The sequence below is a fragment of the Lytechinus pictus genome, chromosome 7 (assembly GCF_037042905.1).
Source record: "Lytechinus pictus isolate F3 Inbred chromosome 7, Lp3.0, whole genome shotgun sequence".
Lineage (NCBI taxonomy): Eukaryota > Metazoa > Echinodermata > Echinoidea > Temnopleuroida > Toxopneustidae > Lytechinus > Lytechinus pictus.
The window spans coordinates 47049470-47072833 of NC_087251.1; the positions used below are offsets into that span (position 1 = coordinate 47049470).

The following is a 23364-nucleotide window of genomic DNA, read 5'->3' on the forward strand; positions in this document are numbered from 1 at the left end:
ATCCTAGAACCTTGTTCTTTTATCGATGATGATCCACCTATCCTTTAGATTCCAAGAACCCAGCAGGTATGGAAGTCAAGGTTAAACATTTGCTACGGCACAGTTTAGTCACAAAATTAGACAAACTGTTCACATTAAAAATTGTTGTCAGTATTCATATAAGTGAAACCTTATCTAGATATAAACCCTCAATTTCCAATCACATGGTGGTCAGGGCATTTTTTAGCTGATGCCATGTACTAAAATATATTGCCAAGGATAATTTGTAGTTGATGTAATGTGCAAAAATAAATAGCGAAGGGTATCTTTTTCATTGATGTAACATGGACAAATGGTGCTACATGTATGGGTGTTTCCGTGCCGTCGCAACAATTTATTCCGAGAACTCCGGAGGTAATTAAGGTTAATTGAACAAAATATACTGCTAGACTGCCAAACAGAGAATGCAACTGATTATTCAACGAAGACTGACTCACTAATTCAAAGGCGATTTTTGGCATTAAGCAATTGTTACTTTACAGTCCCCCCCCCCCCCGAACAACAACGAAAAAGAAAATATCCCTTCGAAATATTCTTTCATCACATGCAGCTAACGTAGTGACAACCCAGCTTTGCTATTCCAAGAACTCGGTATGTATTAAAGTCAAGGTAAATAGATTGTTGCCAGTCAGGTGAGTCAAGTATTCAAAGCAGAATGAGTCATATCAACAAAAGAACCAGGGCCCTGTTATACAAAGCTCAGCGATTGATTGTAACGATGATTTCTATGATCGATTGCATTGGTTATTGTGCATGATCAATTACAAAAATCAAACCCATGATTGATCACTTAGGTTTGCGTTTCAGGGCCTTGGTATCAAACCTACATGGTATTTCAAATATCTTGTAAAAAAAAAGTTAAAAAAAAAGTTTTCACATCAGTCTTAGTATAATACCTAAACAAAGTTGGGTTTGCTATAAAGTATTATATAAATTTATGGTATATCTACATAAATTATTTTATCAAATACAATTGAAGCAAATGAAAAGTGTAATAACTGAGATCAGTAATAACACTGATCCTGTGGAACCATTATAGGCAAAATTTTCCACTTAATATTCATATTGCAGTAAAAATAAACAATTGTAGGTTGTTATGGAGGGGGAGGGGTCAACAAGTCTTCACATACCTTCATAATAAAATAATTTTATAGGTTACACAGTGAAACTGCACTAAAAATCCCCAAAAGAGAGCTTAAATTAAAAGGACTCTTGGGATCTGAAACAGAAATTTAAAACTGATAACTCATTCACCAGTGTTAGTCACTGGTAATGAGTCGATAATCATAAAAATTCTCATATTTACAACTTAAATTAACACATCAAATTAACACATTTCTCCTATCTCTCTTTTCATAACAGACTGAATCTTTGGCACTAATTCTCATCCTGTATATCTAGCATTTCAATGCCTGCGAAGGCCATAAACAATGATTTCACTTGTCTCAGCCTCCTGACAAATTTCTGTGGAAATGCGAAGGCTTTTAGAATTGTTGCTTGTATCGTTTTTCGTTTCCATCAGCACCAGTGTTTATAAATAATCCTCCTTGTCTGGGATAAGTCGAGGGATAATACACCAGCTACTGCGGGATACAATGGAGAAGACAAGATATCCCGTCCTTGGACTTAAGAAAGAGGAAACAATCAAACTGCCTGTGAATCATTGTTTTCCCTCATCCCCCGATATTCCCCCTAGCGCCTGAAAATAACCTTCATTAGGAGCGGGCCGGGTGCTGATCTGTTAAAGACGCTATTACTCATGTGGCATATCTCCTGTATCCCCCGATAGACCGCGGAGGATATTATGAGATCATGCACACAATGGCTGATTTGCACGGTGCGATCGGTGCGCTGCTTTCATAGGAGGTGCACGAATAACAACGGGTGGGCCTCTTGCTATTCTCCATGGAGGATGCGTGGCTCAACCGGCCGTCCTCTTGGGGGAAGGCTCTAATTCGCTTCCCTCCTTATCGTAAGATCGTGTTCGGCTTGCGAAAACAGGCAGTATTTATGGTCAATTAAACAATTAAATGTAATAACAATGTAAACTAGTGATCAGGATGCATTTTGCGGGCTTTTATTTTTCACTTAGGAGTTAATTCAAGTGCCCAGGACAAAGAAAGAGTGCCATATATAATTCAGTTTTCTCAGAAACTTATATCCAGTACTTAAGCTCTATTAAATGGAATACCCTTTACTAAACATGGTCATTCGAAGATTAAAACAAATAGCTACTATTTGTAAAATAGGAGATGGTTAGAGACTTGATTATTTGTTAAGAAAAAGCAATCCTATGAAATACAAACCGAAATATTCATAAAATGAATAAGAAAATTTCCTCCTGAAAGTTTAAATACCGTGGATGGATTTCACATAATTCTACAAGTTTATTTTATTTATTTGTAAAGAACTTATACATAAATTTTTTTTAAATACAATTAATACATATCACCCTTTCCATCCGTATATATTAGAATTAATTATGTGAAAACACACATTCATAATAATGAAGATGAAATATAATTTCATGTACCTTACTTTTGTTGATCTTCTTTTTTTTATACTATAAATGAAACAATAACATCCATATTTTGAAAAAAGAGAATGAATTCAAACATTGAATACATGGTGGGTTAAAATGGTTTAATTACCATTTAACTATTTTATCAAGTATTACAAAATCTCACATTTTGATGATTTTGAATGAGAACTATTAAAAAGAGGAGAAAAGAATCATTAAAATATCACATGCAGGAATGTAAAATATTATTGTTTTCCAATAACTTTCAAAGTTCTTCCAGTAGTAGAAATCATCTCAAAAGATTATACAGGTAATCCTCAGCACAGCTGGCATTTAGGATATTATTTAACATCAAATAGTGTATATAAGTATAGTATATTTGTAGTTCTTGTAAGAGTCTACCATTAGGTCAGAAGTTGCCACAAGATGGCAGCATTTCACACAAACATCAGACTCTGTACAATAACCTTCCATAAGTCAAAATAATCGCCTATTAGTTTAGTTCACATGCACGTTGATCTTTTTTTAATATCAATTCATAAATACCACCAATAGAGGGCAGTATACAAAATATTCTTACCCATCTCATCGGTCCAATGCCACAAACAAGCCAACTTCCAGGAAAGATGAAATATTGAAAAACCAACAAAAGATAACTGTTTTGAAAATGTAAAGTGTAAAACAACATTGTTAGATTATACCTTCTAACCAAATTGAAAAAGTCAACATTGAACAACAAAACACAAACTATTTTATGAGCAAAAAACAATTGCTTTCATACTTAACAAAACAAAAACCAAATATAACACTGTAACAAACACTGGTTAAAAACAGACCTTGTTCTTTCAAAGTAGATATTAATGTTGTCAGGACCCTTTTTTTTTATCTTTTCTAGAAAATTACTAAGATCATCTATCTGATATATATAGAACTATTCATCAAATTGGTTGATTGAAAAATTCATATAATGTATCTGAAAGAGAAATATCAAACAGAAATCCATTACCTGTTGAAACAGGATTTAAAGTAAATCCAAATTTTTTTTTTTTTTCAAGTTGAACATAAACATCTAATTTATAATATACAAATCAAAACACTGTAATAATACTCACATTAAGAAATATCTTGGGTCAGTGATAATGTCTATTCCATGGCAAATTGAAGCAAATTCAATTTTCCTTTCCCTGCAAATAAAATATAAAATCAGTAAGCCAATACATTATACAAAAACAAAAATAAATATATAAGAGAAATTGTAATAAAACAAAAATCACATATATGTTTTTCCCACAATTAATCATATGCATAAATGGTTGATATAACAAGATACATGACTGAAGTTCCTTATCAAAATTCTACACTTGTCCTAAATGAATTGTTTTTTTCTTTTGCTTGTTTCATACTATTCTATTCGAGAAATTGCACACCATAGTTAAAAGTTATAATAATCGCGCAGAATTTCCTTTTAAACATAAAGAAAATTCTAGGCAATTATTAATAATTTGTATTCCATGGTGCCCAATTTTCTGTTCATCAGTCTGTCCTATATCATTTTGGGGGTATTTTTGGGGTGAATATCAAAAAGTAAATAAAATTCAATCATACTCAAAGTTCTTGAAATCCAGCTTGTCACATTTTGAAGAAAGTCCAACTGCAATCTGTCAAGAAAGAAAGATAGAAAGACAAATTAAAATACAAATAAATGCTAAAGAAAATCATCTAGTAGGCGAATTACTGGGAAAGGTTTGCTACTTTGCCAGAATACATATCATATCAAAGCTCTTTAATCCCTTTTTTTCATACATTACTAATTAATGAACAGTTTTAGAGGAGCAAAGTCACTCTAATGGCTAATGTTCTTTAAAAAAAAAAAATTAAAAAAAAAGATACAACCTATCATAAGACTTACACTGGGTGGTTTCAGACCGCCTCGAAGTTTGTCAGTTCCAGGTATTCTCTGATCGGGAAATTTACCCCGATCAGAAAATACCAGGTATTTTGGTAATGTGAAAGCAAACTACGCGTAATTTCCCCAAAAGAAAATACCCGCTAAATTGTAGGTACTTGGCGAAATTACGAGAACTTTCGCGGGGATTTTTCCAAGGTCGCAGGTATTTTGGCAATGTGAAAGCAATTTACGGGAACTTTTAGCCCAGCGTGTCGTTGGGCGCGGGCGCCGTGGGTGGCTGCTGGGCTAGTGGTTTTGAATCTCGCGCCTTGCCTGCTTATTAGACCATACTGCGCATGCTCCTAACTTCAGGAATTTATCCCAAAGGGTATGTTTCGGGGCGGTGTGAATGCAGGAATAATTAATGGGTATTTTTTAGCCTAAAAATGTTCTCATAATTTAACGGGGATTCTTGTGATCGAGGCGGTTTGAAACCGCCTATATTTCATGAAAAGGCAGAAGACTGAAATTTTCTGAAGATATCTAAATGCCATGTCCTCTACCACTCACCTATCTGATATAAACAAAGTGATCCATGATATGTAGCCTGATTCGCCATGAACCTATCCACGGAGGATTATCTATAGTTACTGGGGGTGCTGTGACAATGCTCAGCACCCCCAGTAACAATAGAATAATCCTCCGTGGATAGGTCCATGTGATTCGGGGTTTGGTAGATTCTAAAAATTGGTCTATATGTATCTCTTTTTTTTTTCCGGTGAGCCAGTATCAAGACAAAGACAAGATGATGGGATATTCCCTTTCCCCTCAAGTTGGCTATCATACTATATATTTGGAGGCTACACAAAACCATAGATAGCTATATTCATACAAAGTTTGTACCTCATTGTGATATCTTTTCCCCTTAAGTCGACTGTCAAACTAGGGGAAAAATTTCAAGGGGCTCAGACGATTTCTCCCCTGAAATGCTCAAAAAGAGCGGTGGAAAATAAAAAAAGAGTGCTGGAATCCCATTCACTGCAATGTTAAAGCTTATCAAATATTGCAGATTTAGGCTGTAGGTTGTCAAAAGTAGCCCCTGAAAATTAAACTTAATTTTTTGCCTGTATCGAACTGTAGACATTTACCCGAATCATCGTTGCATCTGCTAGTGATTGATAAAAAAAAGGGGTACTGAAAAATCACTATGTGAATGCTGGGAAATCTACACTACTGGTGAGAATGTGGGAAGAGCTTCTTCAAGGACAAGTCCACCCCAACAAAAAGTTGATTTGAATAAAGAGAGAAAAATCTGACAAGCATAACACTGAAAATTTAATCAAAATCGGATGTAAAATAAGAAAGTTACGACAGTTCTGCTTAATTTCACAAGCAACACTTTAAAGTGTCATAACTTTCTTATTTTACATCCGATTTTGATGAAATTTTCAGCGTTTTGCTAGTTTGATTTTTCTCTATTTATTCAAATCAACATATTTCTGGGCTGGACTTGACCTTTGAATTACCAATGGATGAACCAGCTTGAACTTGAACAAGAAATTCCTCACATCTAAGCAACACTTTGCAAGTTCTTCCATTGTACTTGGACACTGAAGATAAAAGGGGATGTAACATATAGAGAAAGAGAAAGTGAATGAAGGGCATAAGAAATATGTCTTAATACTTTGCATACAATTTTCAAACATATATCTTGGTAAACCTGTAGAGAATCACAACTTTCTGGTATCAAAATATTGTTGCATATTACCAAGATGGTTTTGAGAAATATAAATTCTTATCAAAACAAATTGAGCATCGATACACAAGGTCTGAAACCCGACAAAGAGTCTTCTACATTGCACTGATTTTTAGAATAGTTTGAGGATAGGAAGTCAGCACAAGTATTATTGGACTAAAAATATTTTGGCACACAGAAATTTTTACAATTTCTTTTTTTTGTGGGGGAGGGAGGGGGAATTCAGAATATTTCGAATTCTAATTCTCACCTGCTAACTTTTCTTTTTAAAAAGAAGTTAATAGTTTGACAATGTTAGAAAAAAATAAAACTTACAGAAAATATGTAAATTTAAGACCATCAAGAAAATGCAGAACATAAATATACTGAATCAGAATCAATTAGTATTTTCAGTGTATAATTTTGCACCACACCATGGATAGCTAAAATAATACATCTAACACCATCTATCTACACAGGGCTACTGAATACAATAGTATCAAAGATATCAACTCACTTTCAATGTAATGGTGACATCGGTTTGTGTATTCTCTACAGCTAGACCAGCTTCCTCATGACAGACATCGAGTCGTCCACTTTGCATGGTAATGGTGTACCTATCTTCTTTTGACCGGTTCACTGCTATGTATCTCATACAGGCAGCATCACCACTAGCTTCGGTCTCTCCCGTAGTCATGGGAACACCCTCATCAAGAACTGACGCCAAACTTGGACAACCATCTGTTTGGACAGAAGGGTGATACAAAAATACATAGCCCATGATAAACTAGACAAGGATGCAGTCAAGCTTCTTCCCAGATTCGATAAGACTTTGGAACTCCCTCCCCAACAGCACAGTTAATTGTACCTCTCTACACATCTTTAAACAAGAGGTACAAAAGACCCAGCTCCGTTAATAACGGTGGTTGTTTTTACTTGCACGCTGTAAGCAATTTTTTATCAAATAATGTACATACACTTGCACGCTGCACTTCACCAGTACGACAATACACCAGACGGTGGACTGTACTGTTTCCAGAAGAAGAAGAAGAAGGCCACATTGTGCCAGCCTTTGCCTTGGGCCGAATCACATGTAAAAGGTCTACAGAGAAGGTTTTTCCAGTAGTCTCGTGATCAGGGCCCAGGGGGGCGTTTCATAAAGCTGTTCGTAAGTTAAGAGCGACTTTAAGAACGACTGGTGAACCTTTCTTACGTGCCAAACCATCGCCAATGAATATACCATTTACCACAAGAAAGTATCACCAGTCATTCTTAAAGTCGCTCTTAACTTACGAACAGCTTTATGAAACATCCACCTGGGAACAATTTTTTTAGATGGGGTTGCTGATGCAAATATAACAAGGAAAAAAAAAGGTTTTCAATATAGAATGAAAGAAGTCATTTTAATTACACTTCTCCATTTTTCACATCTTCCAGAATTCCAGGGGGTGCGGCCTATGGAGAATAATGCACGCAGCACCCCCCCCCCCCCCCGGCGACTGACTAGGCATTTGAAAGTCCGGGATTCGACCCCCAGCACCCCCGCTTCCAAGGGCCATGCTCATGACTCGACTACATCTCTAATTGACAACCACCTGTTTGGACAGAATACACAATCATCAAAAGAAAAACCATTCCAATGAATGATCATTAATGTAACAAGTGACGGCCACGTATATAGGAAATCCTCGAGGGCAACGGGCAATTCTGCCCAAATGACAGAATGACAAATCGCCCCTAAAATTCCCAAATTGAATACTTTGGGGCAATCATCTCTTCTAAAGTTGCCAAATGAGGTGCCACAAACAATATTCAAGAAACTTTAGAAAATAGTAAAATCTCACCTAATACACCTTTGCAAGACAGCAAACTCGTCCATGTTCCCTGGACTTTGACTGCAAGAGAGCAGAGATCATGAAAAGAAAAAAAACAATGAAAAAGGCTAATACAAGCACCTGGAAAATGAATTTTAATCTTGGATGGATTCTTAAGCAATTTTAGAAAACTAAAATTCATTTTATTTCATATACTGTATAATACACACAGAAGAATGGGCTTTGACAGGTCATCATCCATTCATTGTGACAAAGCCTTACTCACTGTTCACTGGAAAGAATGAGAAATAATAGATTTTTTCCTTTTTTTACATGGAAGATTGACTTTTGTTTAATGAGTTATCCTGGTGAAATACGAACATATCTAGGCCTAAATAGATTTTTAAAAACATAAAATTTTCAATGGAGTATTCAATGCTCATCAAATTCTCACCCTTTATCTTTGAATACATAGTGTAATAGAGATCATTGCTCCCACTCCTAGATGATCAGATTTTAGCAGTAAAAAAATAAGCATTGAAGGACTGAATAAATGTCACTTACAATTCACATTATTGCACCCAGTGTTTTCACTTCTGCTAAATCTCACATCCAACACATCTTCAGCAGAGTGCCCAATGGACTTGAATGTTGCCCGATGGGTCAGTACACACTCCAGTATCTAAATTTACAATGAAAAAGAGAAAAGATATCAGAGATAGGAGATAAATAAAGAGAGAGCAAGTGAAATGATGGGGGGGGGGAGTGGTAGAGACAGACCGACCTACAAATCAAAATTTAAATGACTTTGGTCGGGGGGGGGGGGGGGGGTGTCCACAACTGAAAAATTTACAACATTAAGTTAAGTGTACATAAAGTGTACACAATGTCCTCCGTGGCCAGAATCCTGGAAGCTCAAAGGTTCTGTGGTAGAATCCCTTGTGGGAAACACTCATGGGAAAAGACGATGCCATGAATTTGATGTTAAAGATATGGCTCTAACAGAGGTGCATCACTGACGCTATAAAATTATTTCAGCCTACTTATTTGCAAGGGTTATTTTGGTGAAAATGTCAACTATTATCAGGGGCAAGGTGGGGTGTATTGAGAAATGAAAGTGGCAAAAATGTCAAATATTAATAAAGAACATTTCAAAAACTGAAAGACCTCTTCCTTTAAATTCACCCCAAACATAAATAAAGAAAAGTTCCTGTTTATGATAATATTAGGCAAGTATGTTACCCTTTCTCCAGAAAAAAAACAAATTGGTACTTGGCACAGAATGACAAAACTATCTTATCTTGTAAATTGAAAAGTTGAAAACTTACTTCAATGCAAACTTGTGAGAGAACCGCCATCTTGTTCAGCTCAATAGTGACAGGGGTAGACTTTCACTTGTTACATCTAACAGAGGGGAAAAATAACATTGTCATAGGTCGATAATCTTCTTGTTGACTGTGTTTTGAATTTGAACCTGCCCAATTTGAATACATTCCCCAGTTGTGAAAAATTCACAAATATCATTATAATTTCTTGCTGACAAATTTTCTTTAGAAACAAAATGAAATATGAAAAGTAAGGATACAAGAAATGATATTTGATAGTAGGATGGGGGGTTGGGTGTCCGGACACCTAACAGAAATGAAGCCTTGTTTTTTTTCAACCCAGGAGTAAGCCAAAAATATATGTTGAATAGTTCTTATCACCATCAATATTTGTTCTTTATCATATTTTCTTACATTCTGTGCTAAAAAAATCAAACTAAAGACATTGCCTGTAAACTTTTCAATATTGAGAGTAAAACATCATGCGTCCGGACACCCAACCCCTCCGCACACAACCACTGGGTATACAGCTGGTAGCTGCTTCAGAGTTGATGCCCCAAAATCTAGCCTTCACTTTTTCTTTGAAATTCTTTGAATTTGATAAAACTTTGATTGGGACAAGAATTCCATATATCATTAATTCCATTAATAACGTCATTTTGTAGCTTGGTACAAGTGTCTATTATACCCCCAAACTGGCCAACTTGATCTATAAACTTCTCTGAGATAATAAAACATTTCTGAAAGAGAAAAAATTACTCAGAAGGTCAAAAAACAAAAATTACTTTCTAACTTCACCAGCCTTGTTGCACATGTGTTGTCTGTATATGGTGGATGGCTGTTGATAATGACAATAAATTGAGGGCAGTATTGCAGAAACTTATTTAAAGATGTTAAAGAAAATTACAATGTTTCAACCATAGAGATGTATACTAATAACGCATCTCTATGGTTTCAACTAACCCCGGTCTCCCATACCTGACAAATCAAATTTTGCGAGCACGCAGCGCGAGCAGAAAATGTTTATTTTCAGACCATAAAACAAAAAATTTTACAGAGCAATTTTTAAAAATCAATTTGTAAATCAAACAAAATAATGAAAGTTTGATTTCCGAGCTGAAATATGTTTGGTATATTGAGTTCAAAATTTGATATTTTAAGCTCCATATTGAGCAAGATAAATCACCTAAAAGGCAATGCGAGCGCGAAAATTTTACATAGGGACATAAAAGATTTGTTTAAAGATCATTTTCCAAGTCTTCCCCTCATCTTAGTTCATTCAATCGTCTTCGTCCTCTTATGTTTCCCCCCTTTTTTGTGCTCCGCCAATGGGGGGGGGGCCCGGGCCCCCCTGGATCCGCCTATGGCTATGTGATATACATGTAGAATCTAGACCTATAAATTATGCTTGGATAGGTTTGGTGAAGTTAGTGGTCACTTATGCCTATGGGACAGGTGCAAAAGTCCCCCAAACCCAGGTTTACCACCCCCCCTTTTTTTTTTTACTAACTTGCCTGCCCTGGAGCTGCATTAGCTTTTTATGCTTTTGTTTTCTGTGCACAGCTGATCAGAAAAAGGGACCAACATTATAATACATTCTACATTCAAGAACTGCTTTTTTCTGGAGAACCATCCTGTTTTTTAAATCAACAACCAATCATATAAAAATAGTATTCTGAAAATATATCAAATCAATTAGCATTAAATGAACAACAAAGACATGAAATCGATCAGTAAAAGTCAATAAAAACATGAAAATAAATACAACATTCTAATAGTAATACACTGTCTGTCTGGCTAAAAACTAATTTTGAATTCTGTGTGATCTAATTTGCATATTATTTCTTGCCCTTTTCGTTCTAGAACTTGCCTACATTGCATTGCACACAAAAAAGCCGAAAATGAATTGAATATATGCAATAATAAACGACAGATGCTTTTCTGAAGAGATAGTCCATATTCTAAGACACAAACTATGCATGTTTGTAATTTTCTTTAGCCAAAATATCCGTAAATAAAGGGAGCAAATACTCACAGTTCACACACACATGTTCTTGACAGGTACCGTATTTTGACAATCAATTATTATCAGGGGAAGTAATGAAACATGGGACAATTACTATGAAATAATAAAAATAATTTTAGAATCTAAAACTATTTTAAAACTAGTATCAAAAGAAAATAAGTAGTATATTATTATCATATGGATTACAAGGAAAAATTATTTCATACTTTTGTCATATTTCTAATGACAGTTTCAAAATTGACCCCGTTATAAATCGACTCGCCTTATACCACGTGACATCTAGCCAATGATGTACGAGGACCCCCTGTGAAAAGAGATGTTGTTTCAAGTCTCAGCTGTGTGTGTAAACGTATACAGCCGCTGCATACATGCACTGCATATAATTCAACGACGATTACCGCTAGATTTTCAGATGCGGATTCTCCTGTTGATCCCGGCTGGTAAACCCTATGTAAAACATGTAATTTACCGATTTTTCAATATTTCCTGAAGGACCAAGAAGGAGAATTTGTACCAGTAAAGATAAACACCAAGTAAATCATCTGTGAGACTTCTAGAGGAAAATAATCATGGTAAAGTAGACAACTTTGTAGGAATACATCGCATATTTCACGAAATGTTTTGCGTGTTTAGTCAATGGGCGCTGGGCTGGGCCGGGAGAGTGCAGAGTGCATGCCACTGGCACTGCCAGTGGTGTTGACTGAGCTGAAGTGATGTGATCACTATTGCAATAATAAAATTGTTAACGTACTAATAGATCATCTATGCCGTGAGCTGAGTGAGTGTTCAAATCAACAAATGAGAATTCTAGCCTAACTAACATTTAGGTCGAGATTGCTAATCATTGTCTGATATGCTCCAATTTTTATTCTTATCATTTGCATGAATCTTGTCTAGACTAGTAACTTGCTAATTGATCGATATCATCAAGCATGTCCATTGAAAACAAAAAAACAAGGGCATGAATGAAGGGCAAGTGAAGTGAACTTTGAAGTAAGTAAGTGTCAGCCGCTAGAGTGAGAGCAGAGGGTTGGTTGTTGGTGTTGGAGATGGGTTGGCGCTCTTCAATCTAGTATCTACAAGAGTAATGTTGTAACCGATTTTTATTGCAATTCCTGATCCGATCTGATTTTTCCCTTTTTTCTACATTTTTCCGAACTCAGATTTTTGACGAGTGGGAAAAAAAATCAGATCAGGACAACCAAAATATAACAAGACAAAAAACGTGTGGCCACATGCATTGCGGCGGAGCGCTATTCCTGTTAATGAACAAGCTCCGAGCGAAGTCCTCATGTTGGTCGTCAAAATGCGCTGATGATTTGTTTTGATCTCTGATAAACGCGGTGGAAGGAAAAGAAGATAAAGGAGAAGAAAATTATGATTTGTTTTGATCTCCGATATAAGAGGAGGAGGAGATGATGATTTGTTTTCATCTCCGATGTAAGCGGAGGAAGAAGATGATGATTTGTTTTTATCTCCGACATAATCAGACGAAGAAGAAGAAGATGATGATTTGTTTTGAACTTAAGCGGAGGCAAATAAAATTTAGTTGAACACGCTGACATGCGCGATAATGTATTAGACGTGTTTTAAGGAGCTAGCAATTTAGAGTTATTAGTAGCAATGATCTCTTGCTCTCCTAGAAGTAGAAGAAATATAAAAGACACATCTTCCTGAGGCCTGACTCTATCGCAAATGCAAATAAAATTGAACACAAGTCTCCAACAGAATAATGACCGATTGGTGGAACATGTTTTTAAAAATATTCTGAATTTAGGTGTTGAATTTAGGCGATTTAAAATAGATTCCTTAGGAATGAGCTCTAGCTGCGACAAGTTTACGACTACCTTCGCAATCACCATGATGTTGTAGAGAAGGTGAATATAATCGTAAACAACTTCGGATAGTAGTGCGTCTATTTTGGTAGGTCATGCGTTCTCTAAGAGTTTACAACTGCCTCTGCAATCACCATGATGTAGTAGAGAAGGTGAATATCATCGGAAACAACTTCAGATTGTAGTGCGTCTATTTCCGGAAGTAATGCGACCTCTAAGAGTTTACGATTACCTCCTAAATCATAACCATGTTGTAGAGAAGAGGACTATCGCTGATCGGCGGTAGTGTCGCGCACTGCATCATCATTATCTTCTTCTCCTTCCTCCAATTATGTCGAAGATCAAAACAAATCATCATCTTCCTCCTCAGCTTTTGTCGGAGATCAAAACAAATTCTGTCCTCATTGTAGCTTGCAGCATTTGTCTGTGTGCCGGCCACCCACAAATTTTAATGTATTTTTTTGTTTTTGAATATCTGCCTATCCGATATCTAAACCGATTTCGAATTTAGGAGCAAAACTTCCAATGTGAACTCCGATCCCTTAATTGCTCTAACTTACAACATTAGAGCAGAGCCAGAAAGAATGGCATAAAAAGTGGAACGACAACAATGTCATCACTTTCAGAAAAGAAAAGTGAACTTGTACTTGTAGATTCCCTTACTTCAAGTTCAAGGTGCGAAGATCGGCGGAAAACTGCAGTTGGTTGAAAATGTGAAGCTTCTGAGCAGCCTTTCCAGTCGATGTTGCCGAACAAATGAACAAGGTGAATTTCAAAATATATATTTCAAGCATAGAGTATAGACACTAATGGGGTGTTGCAAGAAAGTTACGTTGCAATTGATTGCAAATCGACTGCAACTTTGCAGCCGATTCCGATCGACTGCAACTAGCAATCAATCGCCAATTTGCGTTGCAAGAAAAAGGCTTGCGATTGAACGCAAGTTGCAGCTGATCTGCAGACGATTTGCAGCTGTAAACAGGGTCTGCATCACAAGACTAGCCGAAAAAGAAAAATAATGGCTTGCAACAATCCTGTTTGTGGAAGAGAGTAAGTAGAAAATATTCATTTTTCAGACAATTCTTTCTCCATTATGTATGTTTTTAGAGAATTTATATATTTTAGACCTATGCCAGGGGAAAAAAATATTTTGAAAAAAGTGAAAATGGGTCTTTATCGCCGGTCGAAATTTCACCTTCAACAAATTTTCTACCCTACAATTTCAATCCCAGTCCCACACTTGACTTTTTGTGTCGGTAATGCACGGTTGTATCAACAACACGGCAGGTCATTGCCGTTGCAGTGCTGATAAAAATCACCCAGAAGCAAGTAAATGTGTAGGCTCTAATTATGTATGAAACATCGAAAATGACCTTTAAAGATTATTTTTGTTCCTATTTCAAATGATTTTTTAAGTTTTATCGGTTTCAACGGCGAATAGCCATCCAGTAAATAGAAATTAAACTAGACTTCCATATTTACAGTCTAGACTAGATCATGCTAGACATTTCCACACAAAAAAAATTCCTCTCCATTTGTCTCTCTTTTTTTCAGAGCCTGTCTAACGTTACCTCGAGCGAAGTTCGTGCAGGCCCTACTCCACTTCACTACCGCTACACTACGCTTCACCTACCCGAACTTCGAGACTGAACTCTATCTCATATTCCGAGTGACAAAGGTGGGATTTTATGGGGGGGGGGAATATAAAATTCATGCAACATCACGATCTTTAAAAACAATTAAAACTAATATTCTTACTTTACACCAAATTTCACTTTTCCATGCTTCTATCAGTCTCAAAATTGGTGATTTAGAGCCAACATGACGTTCCTCACACAAATAAATAATTCGCTGCAGTATCGCGCGTGCATGCAATGTTTTGAAATCGGCAGCGAATTATTTATACGTGTGAGGAACTTCATGTTGGCTCTAAATCACCCATTTTTAGACTGATAGAAGCATGGAAAAGAAGTGAAACTTGGTGTAAAGTAAGAATATTAAATTTAATTGTTTTTAAAGATCGTGATGTTGCATGAATTTTATATTTTCCCTCCATAAAATATCGGAATATCAGATAGAGTTCACGGTCTCAAAGTTTGGGTAGGTGGAGCGTAGTGTAGCGGTAGTGAAGTGGAGCCTGCACGAACTTCCATTGAGGTCTACCGTTAACCTCCCTTTTTATGACTTTCCTTGGCCTGGCCTGGGATAAAGTGAAAATTTAGCTGTTTCGACTTTTGTCTATTTATTATTATTATTTTTTTATTTTTATTTGGGGGGGGGGGGGGGGTTCTCCAGACTCTGTACGTCTCGCCAGACAAGAAAAAAAAAAAAGAGGCTACATGTATTGGGCTACTTTTCAGAATCTATTGGCCACATCTGCCTCATTCTTGGGGAAGTTTTAACATTGAATAGGATGTTGCCCGCCCAGGGCTCTTTTTTAAATTTCTTACGGGCAGATTGCACAAGAGGTTCTTTGCAAGGACAGTCTATTTGTGTCGTTGATTTGTAATTATGTGCCGTATGAGTCACAGTTTTAATATCCATCTCATATAAATATAAAAAGATATACATGTAAATAGATTTATTTTTTAGATTCAATATGTAGATCTACTATGCCGGGGGGGGGGGGGTACTTAGATTTGGTTTGGACAAAGGTGTGCGGCTGAAAGTTAGAAACCCGTACCCATATTTACAGGTCATTTTGGCTAAAAAGGAAACCCATTATTAGGGATTCATTACAGGGGCGGATCCAGGATTTCCAAAGGGGGTGGGGGGAAATTTTCGCCTGGAAAAACTTGACAAGCAAAAAAAAAAAAAAAAGGTTATCGCCCAAAATGTAAGGTCATTTTGTATTTGCACCTAAGACATTGGAGTAGAATATGGACCCATGTTTAAGGACATTATCTAAAAATTGGGCCATGCTTAGGGATTTTCCAGCATAAAACCATACGCCATGTTTAGGGATTTCTTCAAAAAAGGCGACCCATTCCTGCGGCATATCCCCATATGCCTTATCTCGTGAGTACCCCCCCCCCCCCCCCCGGGCTACTATGTAGCTAACTCTTGATTTTTATGCAAGCACATGAGGTGCTATATAGATGACAGATTTTTTTTTCACTTTAAATTGTTTAATGGATGATTACAATGCTTTTCCAGGTGCTTTCAGTTAAAGGGTGTCTCATATGGTGCATCATTATTAATATTGAATGCATAATCATGATTTTTTTTTTACATCAAGCACAATACTCGGGGGGGGGGGGCATATGGTCCCCCTTGACACTTTTCAGAATAAATCTGCGACTCAAAATTTTATTACCGCACCGCTGACTGACGTTTTACTTTCAAGTCTCACACAACTTTTGATACTAAATTTGCCATTCCCAGGTACAGGGTCAGGAAATTTTGCAACATTATGTTTGTTTAAGTACATGTCAGACAAAAACATGATTACATGTAAAAAGTCAATATTCATAACTGGGTAATTTTTTTTTTATTGACAATAGTAATTTAATGTCACTGATGAACTTTGTCTTGAAAATAACAATAAAATTTTTTTTTTAAGAAGTTAAGAAAAAATATTTAAAAAAAAACCATGAATTGAAAGGAATTTATTTTGATACCAGAATTTTTAAAGTAAAGTTGTTAGGATTGCTCTAGAAAGGAATATGTACACCAAAGTTTGGCATTCTATTACGAGCTTTTTTTAGTAAATTAAAGCAAAAGGTATGATTTCATAATTTTTTTTATTGCGCCGCCCATGGCTGAGGAACCAGTGCCCCTCCCCAGGCCAGAAGTGACTTTAATCAAAACACCCTTGGACTACTATAATGATTAACACACTGGCAACTGAGCTTAACTTGTATATTAATTTTATGAATATGTTTTATCTCTTTGCTTTTTGCTTTTAATTGCTTACTACAGTTATGACAAAGAAGTCTGGAACCTCAGAACCACCATAACTGTGTCTGCTACAATGTGTGTTCTTGCAACCAGCTGATTGATTCATTTGATCAACTCTTGAATGGTTGGTTACATGTAAACTGTATTATTATTAATAATTCACCATGATCGTAATGCGGGTGGGGGTGAAATCTGTACACATTGACCCAAGGATAATGCAAAATGAAAAAGGCTAACACAAATATCTATCTTGACTGGACTTCTCAGCAATGAAGACATCCCATTGATGGGGGGGGGGGGGAGAGGAGGGGTGGTTGTGCTCATCCAAGGTGTACTGTATGAAAGTGTGTATTTTGCTTTCATTGATTTAATTTATTGCATATTTTAATTTCCATGATTCTTTTATTTGGGGAAAAACAATCAGTTCACACTTTTTTAGATTACATCATGGCAAATTGCCAATTACTATGGTCTCAGGAGTAAGCCACTATCCCTCTATGATATCATCATTTGGGTGCAAACAACGCCCTTACCAGCAGACATAGGGGAATTTCTGCACCGATGGATGCACAAAAATGTTTTGCTAAGGGCGTTCTTGCACTGAAAGGACAAAATTTGAACTAACCCAAGCTATGTATAGTTATGGGCTTGCATTATTTCCCATATTATTATTTTTTATGAACAGGTTGATTATCAGAACTGAATTCAGAGCTGCTCCTGTCTGTAGTAACTTCATTATAAGAGTGGACTTCAGAAATGAGGGCGTTGCTTGTTTAAAAACTTCACTCCATGGAGCTCTCCAAATTCATCTCAAATTAGACTGCTTCTGGAAACCAGATTTGTTCCTTAGGGCAGAGACGCTTGTGGCTTTTCTGACTGGACTTCTATGGATTCTTCATGCCAACCTTAAGGACTGTGGTCTTCTGCATGATACACATCAATTTCAAACAAGACATTCTGTGGTGAAACACTTGACGTAGATGATATGAAATTTTATTTCATATAACTGAATCTCAGAAGTAATTCCTCGGGAGCAAGAAACATTGAAAAATGAAAATAAAGGTCCATCAATAATGAATGTCTTGAGCAGTGTTCTTTTTTGTGCACAGATCAATGGATCTTTTCAAGTCCAAGCAGGGATGTAGTCATTGCTGACCTCGAGGCAACATTTTGCTGGCCTTGGTCCGAGTCACTACAGAATCAATGGGAAGTTCTCTCAAGCTGCCTCATGACTCGGAAGAATCAGCCTCGACCTCATCCCTGTATGCAAGTGTGATATATATCTACGATGCAATCTCATGATTAAAGAGAGAGAAACAAGAGAGCTTCAGATTTTGAAGTGTAGCAATCTCCTGAAATGTATGTTTTATTTGAAAATCAAACTAAAATAACTTAATTGGGCATGTTATTCATTATGATATATATGAATGAAAGCATTTAAGCAATTTAGTGCTCTTGCAAAACATATTCTGAGTTGTATTTACTGCAAACGCTCAGAAATATTGATAAGCATTTGCCAGTGCATGAAGTGTTTTAATAAAGAGTGGCTTTTGTGCCTATGGAGAGTTATTATTTCTTCAACATTTCTTCATACAAATTATTTCAGAAATCACAATTTGAATATTCCATGACCTCTGATAACAAGAACAGAATATTTTTGGTGATTGACACACTTTAAAATGATATTAGGAGAGAATGTACTGAAATTGTATGAAAATAATGGCATAATTGCTGAAGAGGCCTATAAAGATTGAAAATAACATCATTTCAAGTTTTTCTTGAAAAAACCCCATGGAAAATTGAAAATGGCATAATTTACACAAGTTTTCAAAACAAAATACCAAAAAAAAAATTTGCAGAATTTTTTGTACACAAGCCTATGGACAATCAATTGAACGTAAATCGAACGCAAATTTTGCGCATCCTCCAAAATCTTACATAAGTTACGTTCGATTTGCAATCAATTGCAAGGCTTGCGCTTGATCTACGTTCAATTGATCAAACGCAACTTCTTCTTGCAACAGGATTGAACGTAACTTGCGTTCAATTGCAGATTTGCGTTTAATCGGAGGACTTACGCTCAATTTTGGGAGTTGCGTTCGATTTGCGTTCAATCGCAAGTTTCTTGCAACACCCCATAAGACAGCTCAGAAAGGAGGAGGAAGAAGATGGTAATGACTAAGAGGGGAAGAAGATGTAGGTTGAAAAGATCAGAGGGTCATCATAGGTTTGCTATGATATGGTCAGGAAGATCAAGGTTTTCAGCGAAACAAATAAGATTGAGGCAATGTTCTAAAAGGCAAGGAGATGAAGAGTCTTCATCCTCAAGAACACATAGCTTGCATCTGGGATCTGTGCTTTTGCTGAGTGATGGTAACCAAACGTTGCTGAGTGTGATAGGTAGATGTGAGCAGTTGGGCTCGGAGAATTACTGCAGCACGAAGGTGTGGGGGAAGTGAAGACGGGTAAAAGAGATAATTTGTCTTGGGAAGCTTTACAAGGTTTCTCCAGAGGAAGAAGGAAGACATTTGGTTGATGCAGGGTGCTACATAAGCACTTGCCCGGGGCAAGTAATTAATAGAGTCGGGCAAGTGGTTTGAAATAAAGACCAAAACTACTTGCTCGAATTGGGCAAGCAAAATTCTCACAGTAGAATGACCAAAATTAGGGTCGATACAATATGATAGGATATTGACTCTAATTTTGGTCATGGCAAGCAAGATAAAATCACTTTGGAAAAAGAAATGCAATAACAACGTAGATCAGTCAAAAGAGAGAAAAGGTCAATGGTTTATAAAATCGCAAAACTTTCTTTTGAAGAGGTAAACTTTTTTTTTAAAGGATTTTTTCAGGCAAGTGAAATAGATTTTTGGGCAAGTATATTCCAACTGTTTAAAAATTTACTTGCCCGACTGGGCAAGTGGTTCTAAAAAGCTATGTAGCACCCTGGGTTGATGCAATTCCGTGCCTCAATCTGAGCATCCAGAATAGCTCTATTGCAGGTAGATTTCCAGCTAGATTATGTAAATGGCTCAGAGATGAGACAAAAAGGCAGGTTGTATTTAGAGAGCAGCTTGGTCTAGTACATGACAGTGAGAGTTTGGACAGAGACAGCATGGAGAAGTGTGCGGAACTCAAATCTGGAATGATCTTAGATATTGAGAAGTTGGCCAATGAGGAGAAGTGTGTTGAGTTCAATCTCTCTTGAGAGATGAAGGAGATCAGTTAGGTGAAAAACTGCTATATTAGGGGCACTTTTGGGAAGACCAAGAAGCTTCTTGAAGAGAGTGTGCTGGGCAGAATCAAGTTTTTTTGAGGGATGATGCAGAGAAGCTCAGCAGTTGCATGCCATAAGCATGCGAGGAAGACAGAAGGATTTCCAGAGTTTGGTTATGGCACTGGTACATAGCTTACAGAGTGGACTGGACAGAGAAATTGATAGGAGCTTCTTAGAGTTTGGAGAACTGCTTCGCAGCCACAAATCGTAATCGTATAATCTTTGCCACATCAGCTGTATCGCTTGTGTTCAGCATAACAGCAAAGACAATAACTGCAGCCTCTGCCTAGGTTATAGGCTAGTATGCATACAGAAGAGAGCGGTTTGAGGATGCTTTCCAGAAGTTTAGAGACACAGATGCCACAATAGTTGAATGGATCGTAAATGGGTTTCCCTATCCTTTGTGGAGTGAATTATGAGGGCATCTTTTAAGAAGGCGGAAAAATGGCTGATATTGACACAGGATTGCAAGAAAAGCAGGAGGAGTCTGCGAGTGATTGGGATTCTGAGATTTTCAGTGGAGATGTTGTCTATGCCAGGAGCTTTCTCGGGTTTCAGTTGATCTATTGCATCATCAATGTCTTCTCGGGTAGGTTATCATGAGGGAGAGCTCAGGAGTGAGGGTATGCCAGGAGAATAGTCAGAAGAGGACTAAGGAGGTGTAGAACACGAAGGCTGGCAAGGGTCAGGCTGAAGCTCAGGATGGTTGGGTGAAAGATAAGACAACATGGTAAAGTACTTGTGCCAGCCTTGGATGATCTGATCACCAGAGTAGCATATCTTGTTGTATTGAAGGTAGGCAAGTTCTTGAGAAGAGGACTTGTTGGACTTCTGGATCCTGATCAGCTTGTAAAAGATGGAAGCATTGCGAGAGTGGGCCTGTTCAATGTCCCATGTTACTTTCATGTTGGAAGCAGCCGTGGATTGCCTCAACACTTGATGGAACTCTTTTTTAGATACAAGATACTGAGATCTGAGGCTGTTGTCCTTTCCTTGAGGTTTTTCCAGCAGATTTCCATGCTCTCCAGGTAAACAACAAGGAGCGATATGCTTTGTTCACTTTATCAGACCATTCCCATTTACCCCTTTTCTTAATGGATAGAGATTTGTTGGGCGATTGTAGTGAGAGAAAAAGCATGTTTTCTATGAAGATGGTAAAGATTGAATCGATGTCTTGGGGAAAGAGCTGAAGGGAATCTAGCTTTGAGAAGATATGAGAGCATACATCATCAAGGGGAGATGTGTACAGTTCATGAGTGACAGCTGGGTCAGAAGTCTAGAGGACGTTGAAGTTGGCCACGGCTTTGCCTTTTAACTTGAACTGGCGTTTGTGAGTGACTGATTGGCGACCAGTAATGTATTCGAACGTGCATAATTATGCACCAGAAAATCATTCTGTTATTGTAGAGGCTATGCTAAGAAAATAACAAACATGAATTTTCTGCCTCCGTTCAGTACAATCGTAATCTCCTACTACTAGACCAAGATCTACACAAAAACAGAAGCTAGTGTAGAACTAATGTTAAATTAGAAGACTATAGCCTCTGATTGGTTCATGAGTCTACAGTTTTATTGCGATGAGAACCACTTCAAGTAAGCTGGCTAGTAGTAGATCTAGCTGAATATGCTTAAATTTCTGTCTTCGTTAAGGAGTGATATCGCAATTGAAATGAACAGAATGGGGACAGAAAATCTTGGTTTATGCTCAGAGCTACAATGCAAGCTTGCAACATTGTAACATAAAGAGAATTTCAAAAGTAACCCCCTAGAATTTTTTGTACCGTAAACTATTTTGTTTTTACCAAATAAAAAAAAATAAAAAAAAGAATTGTAAAAATAGCTGATTGGTGATTTTGTAAATTATCAAAATTTTGAAACAACCAAAATATTTCACATGAAATGACAAAGAGGGGTGCTATTCAAGAGCTATTACAAAAAAAAATAAATTTGATCTCAGCAAAGTTTTTTATATCATTATTTTATGTAGGAACTTCAATGTATTTATCAGGACTTTCTCTGATACAGGGAAAAGCTGACCTGTGGATCTGTCGTCAAACAGTTTTATCAAATATTGCTTTTGTTGTCTTACTACAGCCAAAATAACAATATTTAAAAAAGGCATAAGCGATGTTGTGTCTCGCCAACTTGTGAAAGTAACCAGAAATATCGTGATTTGCGAGGGAACGAAACAGAATTGTATCAAAAGTTCATTGTAAAAAAACTGGGATGGAATAACATTTGTGATAAGAGTCCTGCACGTAAACTTTAATGTTGACCTCAAAATGACCTTTGACCTTATCATGTGACCTCTGAACACAATAATATGCAGGTCTCCTAAGTACATTTCCAACCCAAGATTGGTTCACAAGTGACTTACGGTTGCGGAGTTATTTCATAACTGGGTCATTCCATGGGGTTGGGGCAAAAATTGTGACATCAGGGTCAAAAAATAGAAATGTAATAAATGAAAAGTTTTTTTTCTTATATGTTTCATGGGACAATTCTTCAACTAAATCCACTTACAGGCATTTCATACCACCCTGCATATTTGAGTAAATTGCGAAACAAGATTTGACAAAATACCACCGTTACATGGACATCATTTATCATCCTTACTTAGATTATACTCTCCCACTGTCAAAATAAAAGGGTTGATCTCAATTCCTCTTAATAAATATTTTGCTAACAACATTTTTAGTCACTTTATTCCACATTTTCCAACATGGCATATATATTTTGAAAGATTTAGCATCAATAAATGGAACTTGATGCTCTGTGTGTATACCAGTGCCATGTTCTGTGTCGTTCTTTTTTCTCACCAGTCAAGAAAATTCAATTTATGATGGCATGTAGAACTAAATAGTTGACAGAAGTCATGCCTCAACAGAATGGAATATTCTTTTTGGAAAAACTCAACTAATCTTTCTGGCCTAACCTTCTATTTTTGGTGTTACCACCGTTACATGGACATCATGTCTCTGTAACAGAGGTATAATTTGAAGCA

At 36.8% G+C, this 23364-nt stretch overlaps 1 protein-coding gene and 1 long non-coding RNA gene across 4 annotated transcripts in view; one reads left to right on the forward strand and one right to left on the reverse strand.

The window, feature by feature from the left end:
* LOC129265668 (uncharacterized) overlaps positions 1 to 11402 on the reverse strand; it is a 34837-nt gene extending 23435 nt beyond the window's left edge. For all 3 annotated transcript variants that reach the window (XR_010294255.1, XR_010294256.1, XM_054903636.2), the window contains exons 1-9: positions 11358 to 11402; positions 9326 to 9401; positions 8562 to 8679; positions 8028 to 8078; positions 6701 to 6924; positions 5975 to 6058; positions 4166 to 4218; positions 3673 to 3744; positions 3141 to 3216 (exon numbers count right to left, since the gene is read on the reverse strand). Coding sequence is in view for 1 of the 3 variants with exons in the window: in XM_054903636.2 (XP_054759611.2) it covers positions 3141 to 3216; positions 3673 to 3744; positions 4166 to 4218; positions 5975 to 6058; positions 6701 to 6924; positions 8028 to 8078; positions 8562 to 8679; positions 9326 to 9355 (708 nt within the window). In the remaining 2 variants the exon portion in view is untranslated. The remainder of the gene's footprint in view (positions 1 to 3140; positions 3217 to 3672; positions 3745 to 4165; positions 4219 to 5974; positions 6059 to 6700; positions 6925 to 8027; positions 8079 to 8561; positions 8680 to 9325; positions 9402 to 11357) is intronic.
* Positions 11403 to 11648: 246 nt separating this feature from the next.
* LOC135154810 (uncharacterized) lies at positions 11649 to 22287 on the forward strand. The gene is made up of 3 exons (XR_010294257.1): positions 11649 to 14233; positions 17105 to 17207; positions 17769 to 22287. It is a non-coding gene; the product is annotated as an uncharacterized LOC135154810 (long non-coding RNA).
* The last annotated feature ends 1077 nt before the right edge of the window (positions 22288 to 23364 follow it).